Source organism: Melitaea cinxia, chromosome 6, assembly GCF_905220565.1.
Source record: "Melitaea cinxia chromosome 6, ilMelCinx1.1, whole genome shotgun sequence".
Classification (NCBI taxonomy): Eukaryota; Metazoa; Arthropoda; class Insecta; order Lepidoptera; family Nymphalidae; genus Melitaea; species Melitaea cinxia.
The window spans coordinates 8,454,665-8,474,716 of record NC_059399.1 but is presented as its reverse complement, the minus strand read 5'-3'; the positions used below and the strand labels follow the sequence as shown (position 1 = coordinate 8,474,716).

Below are 20,052 nucleotides of genomic sequence, written 5' to 3'. Positions count from 1 at the left end.
CCCGCAGGGGTTTTGGTCGGTAGTGCACCCCCAAGTGCTAAGCCGACATACGGTCTAGGAATGCCTACCCGGGCATCCTGGATATCACCCGTAAATGGGTTACCCTGCGATATCAAAAAAAAAGTAAAAAGTTATAGGGTAACAACCCACGTAAAAAATACAGTCGAATTGATAACCTTTAACCTTTTTTGAAGTCAGTTAACAATAATTTAACGTGATTAAATTACTTTGCGAAAAACAAAAAGTACAATAATGTTTAAAAATAAAAATTTAGTGTAAGATTTACTTTAGATAACTGTGACGTATTCAGTGGATTTGCAGAAGCGATATACTTTTTTTTTCGTTTAACAATTTCAAATAATCCTTATTTTGTAATTTTTATTTTTAAGTCAAAAGTATTATAAAGTATCTTCTATAATAATAATTACTCTATGTATACATTTTATTTTAGCATTAAGGTATATTTGTTAGATACAAATTAAATTTTATTAATGAAGCGAAGAAAGATATTTTAGAAGAAAATTTAATTTTAAATGATTAAGCTTCCCATGTTTTTATAAATATTGACAAATTATTATAAAAATATTGTTAATCGTAACCATGGTGACGAAGTTTCGATTATTTTGTTACTGAGGCAACGATTTCGTATATGTAATGGCTCCACGTATTATCTTACTTATTTTTTATGGCTTTTGCTAATTTTTTAAGATGAATCAGGGACAATCTCAAAGTGCATCTAATAAACAACTTCCACCGGGGTTTTGTTCTGCAACATGTATTGACAGAACTAGTCTTCAGCAGGAAATAAACAAACCTGAACTGAAGACTTCAGATATGTTTGCTACTTGTAACTTACCAAAAAGATTTGAACATCCACGTAAGTGTCTCATAATTTCTACAATTATTTATTTATTTTGCCTATCCTAACAGTGAAAACTTGTAATTGGCCTTTTAGTAGTAATTCCAAAACTATAATATAATTGTCTAAGTTTTCCTAAAAATAATAATAATAAAAAATAATAAAATAAAATAAAACTATTATGAAATGGAAATTGCAATTTTCTTCTATTAGTACGAACTTAGGGATCACTAGGTGCTTGTTCTTTAGTCTTTCTAATAGTTTTATTTACTTTTTAAGATTAGGAAACATTGATGACATTAATTCGTTTAAATAAAATAAAATATGTTTTTATTAGTTTACACAAAAAAATTAAAGGTAGCTAGAAATCACTTAAAATTCCGATTTCCATACATTGGTCTCTATTAACAAAGAAGTAATGTGTTTTACTACTGTTAAAGATATACCTGCGTACAGTAAGTACACTATATACCCACTATGCGGGCTGTTTTATTGACTTAAACTTAGGGGCAATGCTCTTTTTAATTTATTAATATATGTTTACAATAAAAAAAACCTAGGTTATATTTAGCACATCTAAGCAAATGTTTGCGTACATCTTGATGCAGATTGGTTCAACGGTTACGGATGTCAAGTAAATAAGCAGCATCCATTTTATAGAACGTCATCGAGCGAATACGGATTTTATCCACCGGGTAATATTTTTTTTATATATTTTTACATATTGTCTGATTAAGTTACTGACTATTTCAAACTATTTCAACGCGGATAAAAACGATTTTGCAATATTGTATATTTTACCAAACCGTTTCTTTGAAGGGCAAATCATTATAGATGTATATAATTATATGTTACATGATTTTAAAAGGAAATGTGCTTGTACCCCTATTTTATAGGCTGGCACACAATACCTTCGGCTTATTTTCCAAAGAACCAACAATTTTCTAATCAACTGGCGAGTGCAGGCATGTACCGCAATTATTCGCTAAACACAGCCAGGGATCCGCCACCGTTGAAATAAGGTTTAAATGAAATAAAGGGAAAATAATATTTACTTTCTATATTTTTAAGTATAATATACGAAAAAATGTAATTTTCTTTATGTTTAATTTTGTTGTGTAATCATTAATGTTAATCGTTATTAATTTAACTTAAAAAATAAAAGACACGAGTTATTACGATATGTTTCATTTTCATAAACATGATATGATATGATTTTTTTTATTTATTAGTTCCGTATATATTCATGAATTTAATTTTTAATATAATAGTAAAAAATATTTGATATTCCATTTTGCTAATCGAATTGTATTTATATAATTATAATTTCAATAGTCAATATTATTGTAAATTATTAAATAACCGCATCAAGAAAAGTCACCTGAACTAAGGAATTAATATCCATACAATACAATTTACTTGTAATTAAATAAACAAAAAAATGTTATGAACTGAAATAAATCAATATATATAAAAAAAAAATCTGTTGTTTTTTTTTTCACTGAAAATAACCATTACCTATTATTAAAATAAATCATATTCCCACAGGATTCTATTCTGTGCCTTCAGTGTTCTTTCCCGCCGGCCAAACATTTACAAACCGCCTCGCAGCCGCGGGAATGTACAGAAACTACAGCCTTAACACTGGCATGGATCCCGTCGGCTATCGTTAATCATATTCAATTTTCTTATTTCATTTTAATTTAGTTTTTATAAAAATAAATGAACAAAAATATGCTTTTGTTTAAAATTGTAATTAGTTTATTTGTGATTATTTTAGGGAGGTAAGGGATTAAAATAAAATTCGTAGACATTATTGACTTACCAAAAGAGGTATTTATTCAATATATTATATTCGTTATAATATAGGTTAACATGCATTCAAATTCCATTATAATCTTACATTCGAGTGGACATGGATGTCACCATCATCATGTTAAATAAAAAATATTAAAAATAAGTTGTGAATAGTATTACGATATTATTAGTTTATTTTTATTTTATATGAAAGAAACATAACTGTAAAGAGTGTTGATTGATCACCTGTTAAATTGCTAATAAATTATAAAGAAAAGAAGAACTAGAGTAAGTTGAGAGAAAAAAAATGTGACACACCATGTCCTTAACCGCAGATTATCACGACGAATTTAAGACTATCTCCTACTACTAATATTTGCATTTAATAAGTGCGTACTTATCTATTGTATATATTTTCACATTGTATTCATCAGGAAGAAATTATTTTGTACATAAATATAATTAATTTAGGTCTTGTAATATAAAATAATTATACAACACAATTTCGTATTTGATCGTTTAGTCTGATTTGTCTTATAAATAATGAAATAATACGCTAATGTAGGAGTACAAAGCGGAGTTTTATTACATTAATTTTGTAATTATTTATTAGTCATAATTCGTCGTGAACAATCGTACGATCGCGTTCATATGAGTAAGTATACATTGTACAACTTGTTCAGCAACAACAACAACAGCATTATAATTAGTGTTTATATTATTTATCTTAATAGTATTAAACGCAGAACAGTCTAATATTAAATTAACATAATCGATACATCATAAAAATCAACGTTCAATCGTTTAACGTACCGTGATATCAATATTTTTATTATAGTCATCTAATTGCGCATTTCATATATTAATATTATAGCTAAAATATTCGTGTTTAAATTTTGCTACTAGTGCGTATATATTGATATCGTCTAAGCGTTACAGGATGTATGAGCTCGAAGCTTTTATAAATTACGTATATATGACACCGAGTGTACAATATATTATCCAACTTTAAAAGGGAAAAATTCCTTTAGCGAGCTTAAAATTATTTAGAGTTATTTTGCGTCGTAAATTTCTGCAATTACCATTTCCTTCTCGCCTTCGGATCGTTCGTTCTACATACATCTACATATATTATATTCGTTGTATGATAACAAGTGAAAAACGGTTACGATAAAGTATTACACGTTTGTTTGAATATTTTGTTTTATAGGATTGTAGTTTTCGAGCTGATTCAATATTATTTTTCTAATAAATAATAATACTTAAATATTATAAGCTTAATGAACTAATGATATTTGCTATATAAAGCTCAATATTGAAATGTAATATAGTCGTTTTTACTATCGCAGCGCAATATAAGCGATAAGAGATAACTCATCAACAACATAGACTTCATTCGATATGACGACATGCACATTAACTAATTAATAAACTCAAAACTAAGTAGGTTTTACAAACCATATTTGTTTTAAAATTAATTTTACATTGAACTATTCGTGAAATATGATATCGCAACGCTTAAACAATTAACCACTTCTAAAATATTAACTAAGCTTGGTTCTAAAGTTATTGCATAATGAAACACGCGAATACAACAGTACTAACCTTATAACTACGAGATACAACTAGTAATAAGATATATAAAATGTGGATAAATTTTTGCATTCAACAATATTGTCTTAAATAGCATTGCTTTTACCATTTCTTCAACATTCGTCAACGTCCACTGACCCTTTCAACGTTGGTTTAAATAATTTGTGACTTAATAATATTTGTTTTAGGAGACAAACAGTATGATATCATAATTATTGTTATAACAGTTTTAAAGCCATCGCAACATTTTTCGATGACCTCACACTTTGTTTTTGTTTATACTATATCTTTTATAAAGTCCGTAAAGAACTTGTGGCGTAGTAAAGAACAGTACAAACAGAACAGTAACTTGTAATAGTTGAATTTTGTTATTTTAAATGTTTTCTTTTTTCATATTTACGGTATTAATGGTATATCCAATACAATGGTAAATAGTGTTTTATTTTGATTATTTTGTTTGATGTCGTTATTTTTTTTTTATTCATTTTATTTCAATATCGCCGACATTAAAATAACTTTGCATAATTTTACAGAAACTAGCGATTACTTAAAATTAAAATAATTTGATATTTAGCTGTATGAAAAATAGTACAACGTACAACTATACACTATTATGATGCTACTAAAGTTACAATAAATATCGTCAACAGCGCACATTAATGTTAGTAAGAAAGTTGCAAGTTAGTTACAGTAGTAGTTTTCTAACACACACAGAGTGCAAGATGCGAGTTGCGACGCGCAACGCATCGAACGAGTTCGATCACAATGTAGCTCAGTTGATTCGTACTTTTATAATAAACTTATTGTAAAAAATCTATCATTACATTACATTTAAACTATGCTTACGGAATCTGTTGTAAGGAATCTCGTCCCTACGAATTTCAAATTGTAAACTTTATTATTAGTACGTACAAATTTAGTCAACTTTACGAGACACGAAAACGGAAGTAAATAATAAGACTACCTCAGTATAATTATTCATCTATTAACAACTCTTTTACTTTCACTTTAAATCGTACCTGGCATTTTTATCTCTTTATAAAACAAATACATTCATGAAAATAAAGAGTTCTAAGATACAATAGTTTGACAGTTTTGTTTTTAACACACATTTCTGTTTGCATTTTGGTGTATTTAGTGTCTATTGCATATTTTTATTTTGATTTGATTTTGATTGATTTTCCACGGGCTATTCTCCGCAACTCGACGTCTCAGTGCGCCTATTTTGCGTGGTAGGCTGGGGGCCTCATTCACGCCAGCCTAGCTCCTCGAGGAAGCCTAGCGGACCCCTCGTGTCGCCGACGACTTCCCGGAGCATATTTTTATTTATTTATTTTACGATATTAGATATTAAAAATAACGGTCAGCATTGAAATGCCAAATCGGATAACCGCTAGGTAACAAAGTGGATGTAACAGGTTGGGAGTGAGCCGGCGCGTTACATGTCCCCGAAGATGCCCGCGAAGGTCTTGCGCAAGTTCTTCATGGTGTCCTCCGCGTCCTCGGTGAGCGCGGCGCTGAGCGAGCCCTGCCGCGCGAACCCGCCGCGCGCGCCTGTGCCCGCCGCGGGCTGTGCCGAGCTGGGCGCGCCCGCCGCGCCCGCCGACGACACCGACGACGACTGGGACGCTGGGGGCACGGCCGCGTGTGCCGGTAATAAAAGGCCGCGTGTGCCGGTAATACACGGTCGGGATCGACCGCCGACCATCGTGTCCTTGGTCGGGTTGATATAAAAATGGACAGTGTGGAAAACGGTTGACTCGACCAATATTTGGTTGATGTCAACGGCCTTGGTCGCGAGCGCATCTCATCAAAGAAGAACTGACAAGTTGAGTCAACCACCGACCGTGTAGAATGAATACAAAAATTGGTTGACCCGACCAAGGACACGTCGGTCGGCGGTCGATCCCAACCGTATAGAAGGCCTTTAATTAAGAGAAGCGGACCGACTATGGGATAAGGGTGGGTCACGTGGCGGGCATCGTGTGGAACAGTGGCTCAAGAGACATTCATGGAAAAGATTGAAGGAGACCTTTGCCAATTAGCGAACAGATCGGCAGAAAATCAACAAATTTTAGAATAGGTTCAGTTTAATATGTACGATTTTATTTTTGTGCTACCCACATTAGGAATTCTAAACATTTTTGAATATCATATCAAAAATTCGGTTTAAGCGAACCGTGGCGCCGTCTATAGTGAGTTCTTTACAGAAACCCGTAACTATTCAAAGTTTCATATTACAATGAAAATCTTTGACAGGAGACGACACCATGCTATTTTTAATATGTACGATTTTATTTTTGGTTCGCTTAAACCGAAAATAAAATCATCATATCAAGAGTTTTGATCTAGCGGGTACTACGTTCCCTAGCTTAATTGACTAGAGCGCCAACACGGTCAATCGGAGACGCAGGTTCGATCCCCGCTGGAACGGTCAATTTTTGATATGATATTCAAAAATGTTTAGGTTAAGTTTAGTGTTTTATTGAAGGAAAACTTCTTTACGAACGCTTGACTTGGGGAGTAAGCTGGTGAGTGCGTAACGAGAGCGTTACGACAATTGTGATCGGGCAAGGTGAATGGAAATTGAGAGGGAGATATGTTAGATGGAGCTAAAGAAGTTTTAGGTAGGTACTACTTCAGTCGTGTGGCCTAAAGCACACTCGGTTTTAAAGTAAAACTTTTTTTTTTCTCGTTTGCAAGCAAACTTTAGCCTGTAACATCCCACTGCTGGGTTGGCCTTAGGCACCTACACGGTACACGTCCCACTATACCTGAGCGGTCGTTGCGAGCAAACACAATGATTTAACTCACCTTGAGAATCTCGGCGGACGAGCGGCGGCGGAGGCGGCTGCGCGGGTTCGGCGGGGATGGGCGGCAGCGGGCGGTCGATGCTGGTGGCGGCGGCGAGAGGCGCGGGCGGCGGCGCGCTGGGCGGCGCGCTAGGCGGGGCGCTGGGCGGCGCGCTGGGCGGCCCGCCCGGCGCGCCGGCGCGCTCCTCGGGCGACGCCGCGCCACTGCCGGCCACCGAGCTCCGGGACGTGGTCTTAGTGACGCCGGGCCGGCACACCGACTGCAGTGATAAAAATTGATTAAACTGAGGTAGGGCACAGCGGGAATTTCCTGCTCAAAATATGGAGTAGCCCGACTGGGGTAGTACCTCGACCTTACAGAAAATTACAGCAAAGTAATACTGTTTTCAAGCAGTATTGTGTTCCTGTTGGTGAGTAAGGTGACCAGAGCTCCTGGGGGATTTGGGATTGGGTCGGCAACGCGCTTGCGATGCTTCTGGTGTTGCAGGTGTCTATAAGCTACGGTAATCGCTTATCATCAGGTGAGCCGTACGCTTGTTTGCCGACCTAGTGACATAAAAAAAAAACACTTTTTTAGTTTATCGATCTATTAATACGTGAAGCAAAAATTTTGTACTTGCGAAATTTACCTTCGTATTCTAACGATATTGAAGCAATTATTTCATTGCCTAAAGGCAAAAATCATACAACAGCAATATTGCAACAATATCTACAATATCAGGAATAAAATAACATTTTTTAATGAATCCTTGCTATATCGATTTATCGCCCCCGAAATCCCCTGCATTCTAAATTTCAGGAAAATTGTTGGAGCCGTTTCCGAGATTCAGATTATATATGTATATATACACAAGAATTGGTCGTTTAATAGTATTGGATTTAGCGGCAAAACAACGTTTACCGGATCAGCTAGTATCAAATAAACTTATCTTAATACACAGGCCTTAAAATATCTATACGTAGAATGAATTTTAATTATAACTACTAATTAAATACGTAATATTTAGTTTTTAAACATGCACAGGCATTACGAACACTTTTTAACCGACTTCAAAAAAAGGAGGAAGTTACTCAATTCGACCGTATATATGTATATATATTTAATGTATGTTCGGGGATAACTCCGTCGTTTATGAACCGATTTTGATTCTTCTTGTTTCGTTGGAAAGGAGATATCCCTAGTTTGGTACCATGATAAGAAAACCAGGATCTGATGATGGGATCCCAGAGAAATCGAGGGAAACTCTCGAAAATCTGCATAACTTTTTACTGGGTGTACCGATTTGATGATTTTTAATTTAATCGGAAGCCGATGCTTATCATGTGGTCACATTTAAATTTCATCGATATCGGATAACAACTTTTGGAGTAATCTTTGATAATGCGTATTTACTTGACTTTTTTTTTGTCTACCTACGTTGTATTACTTGTCGATATTATTGAAGGCGGTTTTTCTTCGTTTGCCTACAAGCACAATTATAATTTTACGCGTCAACCTTGTCATGTCGTCTACAATATTGCCGAAATATCGGATATTACAAAATGTCAATCGCAGTAATTCTCGTAAAAATTAAAGTGTTTGTTAGTCATAAGATTTGAATAGGTACATAGATTTTAATTTCATCCAGAAGCTAGTTAAAAATAAAATAGATTGTCCGCCACTGTTACAAAAAAATAATTTTAGAGTTCCCCGTAGGTGCCCACGAAAACCTATAACACCACTCTGCCCTCCACTTCGGCGTACAGTCCTAGGAGCCAACTCCGCTATTCCTAGACTCTGTAGAATAGTCAACCCCTATAGCACTAGTATTGACATACTCAACACGAAATTTTAGTCACGTGAAGAGCTTGTTTTATTTGACCAAGTTTCACCAATAGTGACTTAAGATTATAGTGAAAGCATACAGTGACAGATAGGTAGAGACTGATATTCGGAAAATCGTTTTTTTTTTTTGTATACTTGCATGCTGTGTTTACCTTTAAATGGTTTTTGTGTTTAGTGTTAGTTTTTAGTTTTTTTTTAATTTTATGAATGTATTAGTGCAAACACCGTTGGCAAACCTTTTTATTAAATAAATAAATATCTATGTAAGCAACGGCGACATCTAAAAAGTCAAGCGCATTATTTATAGGTTTTGCTAATGTTTGTTAATTGTGTGGCAATTCTTAAAATTACAATCATACCTGCATTCGTTGGAAGACAAGTTCTGAGAGTTGGCGTCGGTCCTCCTCCTGCGTGTCTCCCATAAACGAAGTTGCAGAATCATTCAGCTCTATAATGTGCTCGCGACCGTCCTTCCCAACTACCAGCTCTAGAGCGCAAACTTCCAGACCTCCGAATATCTCACTCACCTGGAAATATTTTGCACACAAACACCTTGCTTAGATCAATAAATCATTGATTAATACTTCGCCAAAAATATGAAATGCAAAATTTCAATCACTTTGAAAGTTTATTTTTTAATTCAATAATTTACGTAGGGCCTGTTTTACTGGTTACTGTTGAAGCTATTTGACAGATGACGGTATCCAACGAATAAAAGTTTACGATTTATTATTCTTATTCACTGTCGAATTCCACTATATTTGTAGCATATTTCTATGCGCAATTGTGAATCTAAAAGTTGTAGTTTCTTAATTAAGGTGAAACAGGTCTTAGTGGCCGATTATACTTCCTGCTGTTTAAGTGTATTCGTAGCTTATGTGCAGGATAAACTTTATCCACAACCAGTGAAAGAGGTCCTTTGTAAAGAAAAATTAAAGTTTTTTGGATGTGTAGTAATGGAATGCAAGAAAAATGTTTATAAATTTTAATACCTCGTCAATCCACATTTTGTATCTATCATTCATACCGATAGCTTCAAGCATGGCCGATCCTTGATTAGTTTTCCAATTTCCGGAAATGGATTTACGCCTGCAAAAATTCCAGTAATAATTAGTAAACATAGGCAGTTACAGGTACGTTCGCATAAATCGCGTGTAGCGCCTGCGGGAAATGTGTGGTTGTAGTACACATGAAACGATTATGATATTCCGTCAGGCGATTTATTAAATTTTATATTTTTATATTTCATTTTTCAACCTTTTTAACCGACTTCAAAAAAGGAGGAGGTTACTAAATTCGACCGTATATATATATTTATGTATGTATATTTTTAATGTATGTTCGGGGATAACTTCGTCATTTATGAACCGATTTTGATAATTCTTTTTTTTTTGTTGGAAAGTACATATCCTAAGTGTGGTACCACGATAACGACACCAGGAACTAATGATGGAATCCTAGAGAAATCGAATGAAACCCTCTAAAGTCTACATAACTTTTTACTGGGTGTACCAATTTTGATGATTTTTAAATTAATCGAAAGCCGATGTTTAATCATGTGGTCCACATTTAAATTTCATCGAGATCTGATCACAATTTTCGGAGTAATCTTTAATAATGCGTATTTACTTTACTATTTTTTCGTCTACCTACGTTGCATTTACTTGTCGATGTAATTAAAGTCGATTTTTTTCGTTTGCCAGCAAACAATTATATTTTATGTAAACTTGGTAAAATATCGTACAATAACAAAAATCACTCATGTTAGTAAGATGATCCAAAGAAATAAATTATTTAAGCTAAACGATGAATTTGTCTCTGAACCTTCATACTTACATGAAAGCCTTGTAATTAGTACCAATTTTTTGGATGTGAATGTCGTACTTAGCGTCGACATACGGCTCCACGGTGCAGTACGTTCCCAACATAGCGACGACACCTGCTATATCCTAAAAATCGATTATTTTTAATAATCAGAATTTATTTCTACATATAAACTAAAATATTAGTAAATATTGTTTGTATGTTTGACCGATCATTACTCAATGAACGAAATAAATATATAAAATATACGCCTTACAATAAACGGTCACTAACACTAACACTCACACGAAACTAGGCTTTGCAGAAGTCCAGCAACACACACAATACACAACTTGTGTATTGTGATTGTGTAAGCACAAACTCCTAGACGTCAAACATCTGTATGCGATGAATCAGGATCAAACGCATGGGTTTTATTGATTGTTTTTTTTTTCCAATGAACAACACAATCAAAAAGCCAAAAGAGACACCAAAGGAGAGATACGTCATTTGTTTTTGCTAAGACACTTCTCATTCTTCTCATCAGTGGTTTTTTATTTTTACTATAACATTTATTGTTTCAAAAATATTATCCATTTAAAACTCTCTTAATCTTTAACGCCAGTTAACTGATAACGACAAAGATGTTAATATTTTATTGTTAACTTAAATAAACACGGGTTCGACAAAATAAAATCAAAAATAATACATTTGTTTTTGAAATATCTAATCTTAAACGTGACCGCAAAACAAAGCGTCTATAGTGCATTATCAATCCATTGTTCGGTGCAACTGAAACTGCAGTTTGCAGATAATGGCTATAAATGTGCAGTGTTACCTGGAAGTCGGCCAAAGAGTCCACTTTCACCTTGGCCACGCCGCTGTGCGCATGCCCGATCTTGATCACCACTGGAAACTTCGGCGCCATTACCTGCTCGACAATCAGATTTCCCTTTACTATTTCCACTTATTGTGAAGACTAAAGGTCATCGTATGTTTCGATCGTGATGCAAACCGTTCATAGGGATTCTGTTTTGCGTGACCGCTTTTAACGTTGTCATTTTATAGAAGTTGATTTCATATTGCGATCTAGTCATACTGATATTAGTATTTTTTACTGTACAGTACTATAAGATTTTAAGCATTTCAATGCTGGACCTAGGCTTCTTCTATAGACTAGACTAATAGTATAGTGATAACGTTCTGAATTCAATTTGTGAGAAAGAAAATAAAAAAAAAAAAATATGTTCATAAGAAGTTTACATAAAGTCGTAAGTATATTAAAAAAGTAAGTCACAGGAAATTATGTAAATATTTGAATATATCATTGTTTATAAAAGCAAGAGGTATTTATTTAGGAGTATAAGCAAAGTTTACATGGGGTGTTTTTGTTTGTATTAAACTGTATATATATATCGCTAACACTAACATTCACACAATACAAGTAGACTATAATCAAAGTCATTTAATAGTCATTACTTCATGATCAATAGTGATGGACTTAAACTTCATTAATTGGTAGGTACTGTAATTATTTTATAAGCCATTAGTGCCCAGTTACTTAACTTTAGTTTATTTAATTAATAATATTAATTGTATATTTTATTAATATTTTTAAAATTTTGTCTTGTAAAAATATTAATTCGCAGTTATTTACTTTCTTCTTTTCTTATCAGCTTAAGATATTTCAGGCAGGGGTTCTTATTAAAAACATTATTTCTTCTATAAATATATCATTTATAATTTCTCTTTGGAGTAGAATTTTAAATTGTATTGTTACTGTTCGTGTCAAATTAAAAAATAATAAAAAAATTGTCATCACAAAATACATGCTCATTTTACAATCACAACTGCAAAACTATGTGTACATAATGTGAGTCTTTATTTGTTTTCACTTCCTAGCACCTTAAGTAATTTTAGTTAATGTCGGTGCAGATATTGTTTCTACCTTGTAGAAGAACATGATAATATCCTTTGTGACTTTTGATGAAATATATAACTATAATGTAAAAAAAGCACGTGAAACTAAACATAAGTACATAATATATTCTCTACTTAAAAATAGTGATATGAATTAATTTATTCGAAACAATGTGCATATATATTAATACTTTGTAAATATGTATTACATTTTAATACATGTTTTGAGTTTTCCTGTCCATAGCTATTTTAAATTCAGTGTATGTCTGTGTCAAAATTTTTGCGGGAGTTTACATATCGCTTCAGCCTGTAATATCCCACTACTGGGCATAAGCCTCTTTCCCCGTGTAGGAGAAGGATCAGAGCTTAATCCACCACGCTGCTCCAATGCGGGTTGGCGGGTATATTCCCTACTATGAGTATCGCTATCAGGTGTACATGATAACAACCGGGACCGACGGCTTAACGTGCTCTCCGAAGCACGGCGGGGAGACCCACAAGGACTGCACAAACACCCAGACTATGGAGAACATCTGTATGGCCAACACAAATGTTTGTCATGTGCGGGGATCGAACCTGCAACCGCCAGCGCAACAGGCACAATCCATTTATTACATACAGTTTATATATATTTATGACTAAGTCTTAAAACTTAATAATATTAAATATGTATTTGATAGGTTCTTATACAAACTTTTTTTTTGCATATTAGTGATACGACTTAGATTAGCATCTGCCTATGACTTAGTCCCACTTATCGTAAAGGAAATTGTGTCAGCTTTCCTGGTATCATGGTTTAGGGAGAATCATTAAACGTTTTGTTTTATGTATTATTTTAACTGAGAAAAATGATATTATTATTAAATGTATTAAATAATTTAATGTTTAGTTCATATTTTAATAAGAATTAGTCAGATTGACTTTACTTAACTATGCCATATACAAATATTTGCAAGGAAAAACCCGAAATAAACTTTAAACTCGAATTATAATGAGGATTATTAATCTCAAGTCTCTAAGTCAATGTTTTTTTCAAAATAATATTTTTGAAGCATTATAATTGAGCAGATGTAAAGTAGTCATATCTAATAATCGTTTCGAGTGAATTTCATCCGCGTGCATGTGTCAGAAAGTTGGGCAATATTGGCACTGATTCAATATCTATCATTTCCTAAGTTCAGACTGTTGATGATCGATAAATTTCGAATAAAAATGACTGGATGTGTTTATAATCATTTTATTGTTATGGCGCTAGAATTTTTAATACTGTGATGTAAGATTTTCCTAGAATCCAGATTTTACAGGTTAACATTGATACACAAATGTAAATGTGTCGTCATATGCTGAACTAACTGTGCCAGCGACTTTATCCGCGTGGGATTTAACAAAAAAGTTATTATTCAATTCGTAATCATAATATAAATAAATTTCTAAAATAAAAGTAGCTTAAATTACTCCTTATTACATCAGCTATCTAACAGTGAAAGCCCCATCAAATCGATCCAGCCGTTTCAGAGATTAGCCGGAACAAAACAGAGAGACAAACAGACAGACAGATAAATAGACAGACAAAAATTGTAAAAAAAATGTTATTTTGGTGTATGTACCGTGTATACATCCATATGCATTGAGTAAAAACAATCATTTTAATATTACAAACAGACACTCCAATTTTTTTATTTGTATAGATTAAATAATAGAATAGAATGGAATAGAACAGAATAGAACGACATAGAACGGAATAAGACGGAATAGGACGGCATAGGACGAAATAGAACGGAATAGAAACGAAACGGAAGAACAGAATAAAACAGAAAAGAACGGAATGTAGAGTAGGATAATGTAGAGTGGAGTGGAGTGGAATAGAGTAGAGTCAATAATCTTAATTTTTTTAATAATATGGAAATAAACAAAACGAAATTCAACGAAATTCAAAAAAATAGAAAGAAGTTCATGTTCGTTTGCTGTATTTACACGTAACGTTGCAGTTTGCTAAATGACTAAGTAGAATAGATTAAGCTAATATAAGAGACGCAAAATAGGTTTAATGTGGAAAAGTCTATAAATATTATTACTACATCAAAATAAGTCAAAGGGTTGAAGAAACAGATACACAAACAATTTAAAAATCAATTTAAATTATCGATTACTCGATTAAATAGATTTTGTAAAATTTTCATGTAATCATTTGTATTTTAAACCTTGACTGACTCAAGTTTGCTATGAATTAAATATTTTATGGCGATGTTTTGGAGCAATGGAGGCGCGATCGTGGGTGGCTCTGGACCAAGTGTTAGATTCCGTAAGACGTACTTCACAGCATGTGCTGATGACGCATCAGCGCCTGTCAACTTCGAGAAACAGGCATCATCGCTTTGTGTATATTACTATTTATGGTTGGCCACAACTCGAGGCATAAGACATATAGTGATTAAACGTCGCTGTCAGCTCGATCGTAATATAATTTGCGTTCGTAGTTCGTGTTTACGCATTGTTACGTGTCAGACGCATCGCTCTTGAAACGTATTCGAATGTAGGTACATTGCATGCAAAGATTGATGAGTAACTTTTTTAAAACACTTAACCACATATTTCTGTAATGAAGTCAGACGGTATTCTCTACGTGAATTTTACAGAAAGGCAATTTAACTGATTGGCGCCATGGTGCTGACCGGTAATAATTTGCACCATAACAAGAATATTTATCTACTGATCAATCTCTATGATAACTTTGCGGCGTCTATGGAAGCATTCAATTCAAATATCAATACCTTCGCTGACAATAATTCTTAATGACTATAAGCAGGCGAAGAATAGTATTGCACAAGTCTCGATGGCATACATTGTGTTCAAAGGACAAGACAATTGTCATTTATCACTATAATGACTGCCTTTGATGTTATCTTTCCGCCATACGAGTGGCAAGATATAATAAGAGCGTACAATTATAAATTGACACTTGATAAATTCACACTATACCTAATAGTTATGTAGGCGTTATCTAATCACACAAGTTAAATGAGTAAGTTTGCCAGTATAATAAGAATGTGAACTCATTACCACTGCTATTGACCTTAACCAAGGCGAGTGGTATATTCATCGACAAAATTAACACCTTTACGCATACGTATCCAATCCGTGCATGATGTGATAATAATAATCCAATACATTAGGCGCCAATACTAAAGTACGAGTGTACTTAATCTGCAGTCTTAATTTAAACATAAAATGAATGTGTTTTAAAAGAAATCCAAAACAGCCTTTACTTATTAAAGTTGTGTTTTATACTGCAGCGTCCAAAGTATTAAGTTAAATTAATTTTAAAGCTGTTGATTTCACTCTCGGAGAATGAGCACTTAATCGCTTTCGATGAAATTATCATATTATATGTATATATTATATATATTAGTAAATAATACAACTAATGGTCCATGTTATTTCTTTTAACGTAAATTGAGATACAAAACACATAATTTTTTTTAATAATTTGAAATTTTATATACCTAACGTTAACGAAGTCTATACTTTATCCTAGTTTAAAAATGTAATGGAAAGATAGAAACAATATTAATATGTGTTAGTTTGTCATTTTACTTTAGGTGATAACACAGGCTATAAAACTCAAAAGTTGCATACAGGTAACATCCCGACTACGACTGAAAGTCGTACGAGTCGTGTAGGATTGTACATTGATATATTTTACAACTTCTTTCACGAATTCTCCCAATATGCAATTATTGGAGTATGTTGCCTTGTTACATAAGTCTAAATATTGCAGGGAAATTATCGTGACGGTATAATAATATTTATGAAGGCACTACTGTCCTGTATTTAATAGATAATTAATTAAGTTTATTTTTGAAAGAAGTTATAAGACGTGTCATTGAAATAATTGCATAAATTATATGAATGTGGCATGTAAAAAAGAAATACAAAAAATAATCATGCAACGTAACATGTTTATTAAGCAATTATATTAAGAAAAAACTCAACATACACCAAGTAATTAAATAGCTAAGAGCTTAAAAGTTAGTTCTAAATGTTTCGTTTTAATAAATATGTCACGAGATTTAACATAGTATATATACAAATATAATGTAATTAATAGGTAATAATGGTCAAATTATTTTTTATTCACAATGTAGAAAAATGTTTTTTTATAAATAAAAAAAAGGTATGTACATGGTGTTTTAATTTTTGTCTCTCAGAGGTAAAATAAATGCTGAAATATTATTAAAATAAAAGTGGATAACATTTAGGATTCTGTAGAGTCGGCGATTGGAAATACCCACGGCAATGGCCGTATTCCCAGAGTAACCTCATAATCACACACACACACACACACACACACACACACACACACACACACACACACACACACATACACACATTTCAGCCTATCGTAGTCCACTGCTGGACATAGGACTCCACGAGGTCGCGCCAAAAATGGCGTGAACTCATGTGTTTTGCCCATAGTCACCACGCTGGGCAGGCGGGTTGGTGACCGAACCTCATAATCGATTCCTTTAAATTAAGAAATAAGTAACTAACTTGATAGTAAAGCTATAAGTTCGTCATACAAGTTACAGGTAAGTTTCTTATTTATCTAAATATTCTAAGCGGAACAATTTTTAAGTTGACCATGCTCCAAACGCGAGTATTAAAAAATAATTTTTAACAAAAAAAAACCGACTTCAAAAAGGAAACTAAAAAGTGAAAAATAAATTTACTCAGTACAAAGTAATTCGTATTTTGATTTAGTTAATCAGAAATGATTAAATAAATATTTTATAATTTTGAAGTCGGTGCCAAGTAAAACAATAACTACTCTAGTATCTACTCGTAAGTTGTATTCAGTTTTCTTTCATAATTTGTTTCATTGACTATTAGGTTGAATACTGTTATTATTCTGTTATTGTTATGACATATCTAATAATATTTTTTGTATTTGTTTGTTGTGTGTGTGTGTGTGTGTTGTTTGTATTTGTTATTGTAGCCAGGTTGTTGTAGTATTTACTTGGCACCAACTTCAAAATTATAAAATATTTATTTAATCATTTCTGATTAACTAAATCAAAATACGAATTACTTTGTACTAAGTAAATTTATTTTTCACTTTTTAGTTTCCTTTTTGAAGTCGGTTTTTTTTTTTGTTAAAAATTATTTTATTTTACAATTTTTAGTGATGGGTAGACCTAACAAGGATGCTTTTTCTCTTATGTCGGGGGTTCGGAAACATACACAATACACAAGCACAAACACCCAGATCATGACAAACATCTATATGGCCAATACAAATGTCTGTCGTGCGCGGGGATTGAACCCACTAACGCCAGCGCAACAGCCGGTGCTGTGACCGCTGCGCTAACGCGTCGACATACTATGAGTAAAATTCGCTATTGGGTGTACGTAATAACAACCGGGACTGACAGCCTAGCGTGTTCTCCGAGGCTAGGTTGGGAGAACCACAAGGATTAACAACTAGACCGAAAATAAATATTTGTGTAAACATAAATATCCACTCCGAGCGGGAATAGAACCCGCGACCGTCGGTGTTTAGGCGCCGCCGACACGGCACATGGACTATTATATCAAAGCGGTCGTCAAACAGCAAAAGGTAACTGCTGTAAATTGTTGAGAAATTCCCTCGAGTGTTTATGGGCTCCATCATCAAACCTGGTCTTGCGACACAGATGATCACACAGCAGGTAATTGCTATAAATCGTTGAAAAGTTCCCTCGACTATCTTTCCTCTCCATCATCAGACTGAAATGGCACTTATAACTCATATATATGCAAAGTTCTCATCAATAGAAACGAATTAAGTTCAAACAGCAGGTAATTGCTATAAGTCGTTGAAGAGTACCCTCGACTAGCTTTCGTCTCCATCATCAGACTGAAATGGCACTTATAACTCATATATATGCAAAGTTCTCATCAATAGAAACGAATTAAGTTCAAACAGCAGGTAATTGCTATAAATCGTTAAAGAGTTCCCTCGACTAACTTTTGTCTCCATCATCAGACTGTAATGGCACTTATAACTCATACAGGTGCAAAGTTCTCATCAATAGAAACGAATTAAGTTCAAACAGCAGGTAATTGTTATAAGTCATTGAAGAGTACCCTCGACTATCTTTCGTCTCCATCGTCAGACTGAAATGGCACTTATAACTCATATATATGCAAAGTTCTCATCACTAGAAACAAATTAAGTTCAAACAGCAGGTAATTGCTATAAATCGTTAAAGAGTTCCCTCGACTATCTTTCGTCTCCATCATCAGTCTTTAATGGCACTTGTAACTCATATAGGTGCAAAGTTCTCATCAATAGAAACGAATTAAGTTCAAATAGCAGGTAATTGCTATAAATTGTTGAAGAGTTCCCTCGACTATCTTTCTTCTCCATCATCAGATCGACTCCAGACCTTTATTAAATAGTAGTGCTTTATAGTACTTAATGAAAACATGATTAAATTTACTAGTCACCCTTTCAGTCCCGTTTCTCTCGATTTCTCTGGGATCCCATCATCAGATCCTGGTTTCCTTATCATGGTACCAAACTATGAATATCTCCTTTCCAACAAAAAAAGAATTATCCAAATCGGTTCATAAACGAAGAAGTTATCTCCGAACATACATAAAAAAATATATATATATATATACGGTCGAATTGAGTAACCTCCTCCTTTTTTTGAAGTCGGTTAAAAATTGGTAATGTGTGAGGTTATTGTGAGGTAACTATGAAAAACGCGGATTTACTCTACATGGTTTAGATGCTATGGTTTGATAGTGAATGTGTCCTAATAACGAGTTCTCTCCTATTACTAAACTACGAGTCAACCCTAGGATTTAATCCTTTTTTTTTGGTGTCAAATCTATAAGATTTTAGCTTATCATCAATACAGATTTATTATATTTATTTATTTATTTTTTCGTTGATAGTAAAATTATGTTTTAACACTGACTTGAGATTTTTATAATAGTTTTTGTTTTTATTTTATAATAGTACCAAAAATATGTTCGGTAAATAATATTATAAAAATTAATTTTATGTAATTTTGTACAAAGCATCAAAAGTATGTTTGCTATATAGGTAGTCCAGGAGAAATCGGTGCATGAGTTCCGAAAACTATTCCACCTCCATTTTTTTATGCAATCCTATTCAAATTGCCTGACTATTGATGATATAAATGCATGTTGCCATGATGCAATCCCGTGCCATATTGTTTAAACCGAAATTGTTAAACAATTACGAGGGATTGTTATTTTTCAACCAGACAATTTTTTTATATAATTTATTAAAATACAAATAAAAAAGGTCCTATAACCTTTCACGATAAGATTAATATTTTTAGAGATATGAATTTTTAGAGGTTCGAAAAATCTCAAATTTGGGTAGTTAGTATTTATCAGTTAGACGTCCATCATAATCACTTGTA

At 33.4% G+C, this 20,052-nt stretch overlaps 2 protein-coding genes across 2 annotated transcripts in view; one reads left to right on the top strand and one right to left on the bottom strand.

Annotated features, from left to right (window-relative positions):
* Nucleotides 1–708: 708 nt before the first annotated feature.
* On the top strand, nt 709–2,594 carry LOC123654551 (UPF0691 protein C9orf116). Its single transcript, XM_045590450.1, has 3 exons — nt 709–877; nt 1,468–1,554; nt 2,408–2,594. Exons 1-3 carry the CDS (start codon nt 709–711, stop codon nt 2,530–2,532), a joined length of 381 nt encoding a protein of 126 aa, XP_045446406.1. The 3' UTR covers nt 2,533–2,594.
* A 2,620-nt stretch (nt 2,595–5,214) lies between these two features.
* Nucleotides 5,215–20,052, bottom strand: part of LOC123654550 (synapsin) — a 68,140-nt gene continuing 53,302 nt past the window's right edge. The window contains exons 9-14 of the mRNA XM_045590449.1: nt 11,529–11,621; nt 10,724–10,836; nt 9,880–9,976; nt 9,247–9,414; nt 7,064–7,322; nt 5,215–5,878 (exon numbers count right to left, since the gene is read on the bottom strand). Of these exons, the coding sequence (XP_045446405.1) occupies nt 5,688–5,878; nt 7,064–7,322; nt 9,247–9,414; nt 9,880–9,976; nt 10,724–10,836; nt 11,529–11,621 (921 nt within the window). The 3' untranslated portion in view covers nt 5,215–5,687. The remainder of the gene's footprint in view (nt 5,879–7,063; nt 7,323–9,246; nt 9,415–9,879; nt 9,977–10,723; nt 10,837–11,528; nt 11,622–20,052) is intronic.

Coding starts and splice junctions, on each gene's coding strand:
- LOC123654551 (XM_045590450.1), top strand. CDS start 709: ATGAATCAGGGACAATCTCAAAGTGCATCTAATAAACAACTTCCACCG. Junction 878..1,467: donor AAAAAGATTTGAACATCCAC/GTAAGTGTCTCA, acceptor ATCTTGATGCAG/ATTGGTTCAACGGTTACGGA. Junction 1,555..2,407: donor ATACGGATTTTATCCACCGG/GTAATATTTTTT, acceptor ATATTCCCACAG/GATTCTATTCTGTGCCTTCA.